The sequence below is a fragment of the Chelonoidis abingdonii genome, chromosome 19 (genome assembly GCF_003597395.2).
Source record: "Chelonoidis abingdonii isolate Lonesome George chromosome 19, CheloAbing_2.0, whole genome shotgun sequence".
Lineage (NCBI taxonomy): Eukaryota > Metazoa > Chordata > Testudines > Testudinidae > Chelonoidis > Chelonoidis abingdonii.
In genome coordinates this window covers 25,647,596-25,650,440 of record NC_133787.1, presented here as the reverse complement: position 1 = coordinate 25,650,440, position 2,845 = coordinate 25,647,596, and the positions used below count along the sequence as shown (strand labels likewise).

At 56.6% G+C, this 2,845-nt stretch overlaps 1 protein-coding gene across 1 annotated transcript in view; it reads right to left on the bottom strand.

Moving 5' to 3' along the window:
• Positions 1 to 1,684, bottom strand: part of CMTM4 (CKLF like MARVEL transmembrane domain containing 4) — a 68,890-nt gene extending 67,206 nt beyond the window's left edge. The window contains exon 1 of the mRNA XM_032803775.2: positions 998 to 1,684. Coding sequence (XP_032659666.1) covers positions 998 to 1,183 — 186 coding nt within the window. The 5' untranslated portion in view covers positions 1,184 to 1,684. The remainder of the gene's footprint in view (positions 1 to 997) is intronic.
• Positions 1,685 to 2,845: the final 1,161 nt, after the last annotated feature.

The window sequence follows — 2,845 nt, the reverse complement described above, 5'->3', positions numbered from 1 at the left end:
GTGATGGTGTGGCTGATCTGGTTAGGTCCTGTGATGGTGTCGCTGGTGTAGATATGTGGGCAGAGTTGGCATCGGGGTTTGTTGCATGGATTGGTTCCTGAGCTAGAGCTACTATAGTGCGGTGTGCATGTGGCCTAAACATATTTTTAGTAAGACTTTCTAATATACAAAAGATGACAGCATTAATATCACCACTTCCACTTGACCCAAACCACTGTTTTTGGGGTCCCACATCTACACTATAGAGCTCTAACATGCAAAGTGGTATGTTGTGAGTTTATACATCTTTACAACCAAAAGTACACTAACAACTGAGTAGGACATGTATGCATAGGCGAATCCAAGCTAGTCTGGAGTTGGTGAATACACCTACATAACATCAGAAACACCCTCTCACACCCACCTTTGATTCAACTACCCAGAAACAATGGGCCAACTGTTACCAGATGATCAATCTATGGGAGGCAGAAAAGGGATTCACAAACTTGCCCCTCACCTGCTGCCTCATATCAAAAGATCAAAAATCCCAGGTCTCTCTCAAAAATAAGACCATCAAGTCACCATTAGCAGAACTGAAACTAATCCACACCAAGAAAGGGGGTGGAGGGGAGGTAGAATGTATTACCGACCCCGATGGGATCTGGAACACCCAGCGACAACAAAACGTATTACAGGTTTCTTTGAACTTCCCAGACTAACGTGACCTAAAGGCGGTGGTAGCGAAACCGTGCGTGGAAGCAGGGCGGGATGAAGGACATGGAGGTTAAACTCTCACCTGAGGAATGAAGTGCAGCAGAACGCGACCTCCCTCTCCACCTGTGAGCCGGGAAGGGGACAAGAAACTACCCTCGATACATGCACCCTCCTCCCCCACAGCGAATGAGGCGCCCAGGCAGTGCGGGAGGAACAATGCCCCCGTTGGGCAAGGAGCCGGACACCGACGCCCTCTTCACGGATGCCGCGGCCCGTCCCGGCCTGCCCGGGGCGCTGTACCTACCACTTCGGTGATCTTGATCTTGCCGAGAGCGCCCCGCAGATAGTCCAGGTCGCAGCGGAGGCCGCCCAACCCGTGGCGCTGGCTGACGGGCTCGGTGGTGGGCTGGTAAGGGCTGCTGGCCCCGGAGATCATGGAGGTGCTGGACGCTTCGCCATCGAAGCCTTCCAGGTCCTCGCCGTTCCTCATGGTGCCGCCGCCCGGGGTGAGGCGCAGCGATCCCCGCCCGTCAGGTCCCGAGCCGCTGTTGGAGCCGGGCTCGCCTAGCGGAGCGCCGGCAGCATGGCAGCACCGGGAGCTGGCGCGGGCTCCCCGCCCTTAGGCGGACGGGCGCGGGGAGAGCGGGGGCAGCATGGTGCGGCGCCCAGCCCGGCCCGGCTCCTCTAACCCCGATCCCCGCCTCTGGCACCGCAATCCCCGGCGACGGCGTTCAGCTCCCGGGCGCCGCTGTTGTGAGAGCGGAGCCGCCTCCCCGCTAGCGCCGGGGGGGAGGGGTGTGCCCGGCGCTGGTACCCTGCAGGGGGGCGCCCCAGGCTCTCGCCGGATGGGGCCGCCGGGCGCTCCCTAGGCCGGCCGGGCGCGTGCTGCCCTGCGGGGCTCCTCTTGTTGTCCTACGCAGGGGCAGCTCCAGCCGGAGAAGCGGCTGTGGCTACTGCTGCTGCTACCGCCGCCTGCCCCTCCCCCTGCCGCTGAGCGGAAAGGGCGGAGAGAGCCCGCCCTGAGGCGCGCCGGGGCCAGGAGGCGCCTGTCCCGAGCGGGAGCGGTTACCTGCGGGGCGGGGAACGTCCCCTGTCCAGAGCAAGGGCCGGGAGCGCGGCACCACCGTGAGCAACAGCCCCCTCCCCTGAAAACGGGTCAGGTATGGCCACCGCCCCGGGGAACAGCCCGCTCCCCCCATTCCCACAGGGACCCTCGGCCCCAGGGAAAGGGCTGGGTACAGCCCCCAAGCCTGGGGATGGCACTTAAGGGCAGCGCGTAGACAAAAGCAAAATAAATGTGGTTTGAAGCAGGCCACGTCGATATCTTCTGGGAAGAACGATTCGTGCCACAGTGGGCTGAAAAGGAGAGAAACCTGGGAGGCAGAAGATGATCCTGGGGTGACCATAATCCCTTGCTCTTCATTAGTGATCCCCCTCAAATACCCCAAAGCACTTAACAGACATAAGGGCCTCCATGTGTCTCCGAGGATAGCTGGTGAGATGATCCCACTTCTACAAATGGGGCAACCAAGACACGGGATGGGCAAGTTACTTTGTGGCTTGGCCAAGGTGACACAGGAATCACCTGGCAGAGCTGGGAAAGAACTGACTCCCACTTTGTCTTGCACCACAGCAGGCCAGCTTTCTTCTGTATAGGAGAGCAGACTGCAAATCACACACTATTTTATAAAGTGATGCGATGTTAATATTTAAAACAAACCCCCAATGCAATAATGGGTCACAGATTGTATGTGCAGGAGTCACATGAAGAAAGAAAGCTTTTTATGCAGCCCTGGGGTGACCACAGCTGAAATATTGTGTGGTCAGCTCTATACTTTCTTACTGAATGAATGGGAGTATGGAGAAGAGTAACAGGAATTAAGAAGCTGGAAGGACTCATTTATAGAGAATTAAGACCCCACTCCTAAAATGAGAGCTGTGCAAAGAGAATGGGACTCACCCAGTGTTCATTGCAGGATCGGGGCCTAAAATAAGTGTCATGTCCTATTTTACTAGGAAGTGTTGTTATTCTTATTTGGCTTATGCAGTTTGGTCAAGCCAAGCCACAGTGTTCTTATCAATGATGTTCAAGGCAGGAAGGCCTCCAGGAAGCTGTCATTTTGCAGTCCTCAACAATATGTCATGGTTTGTG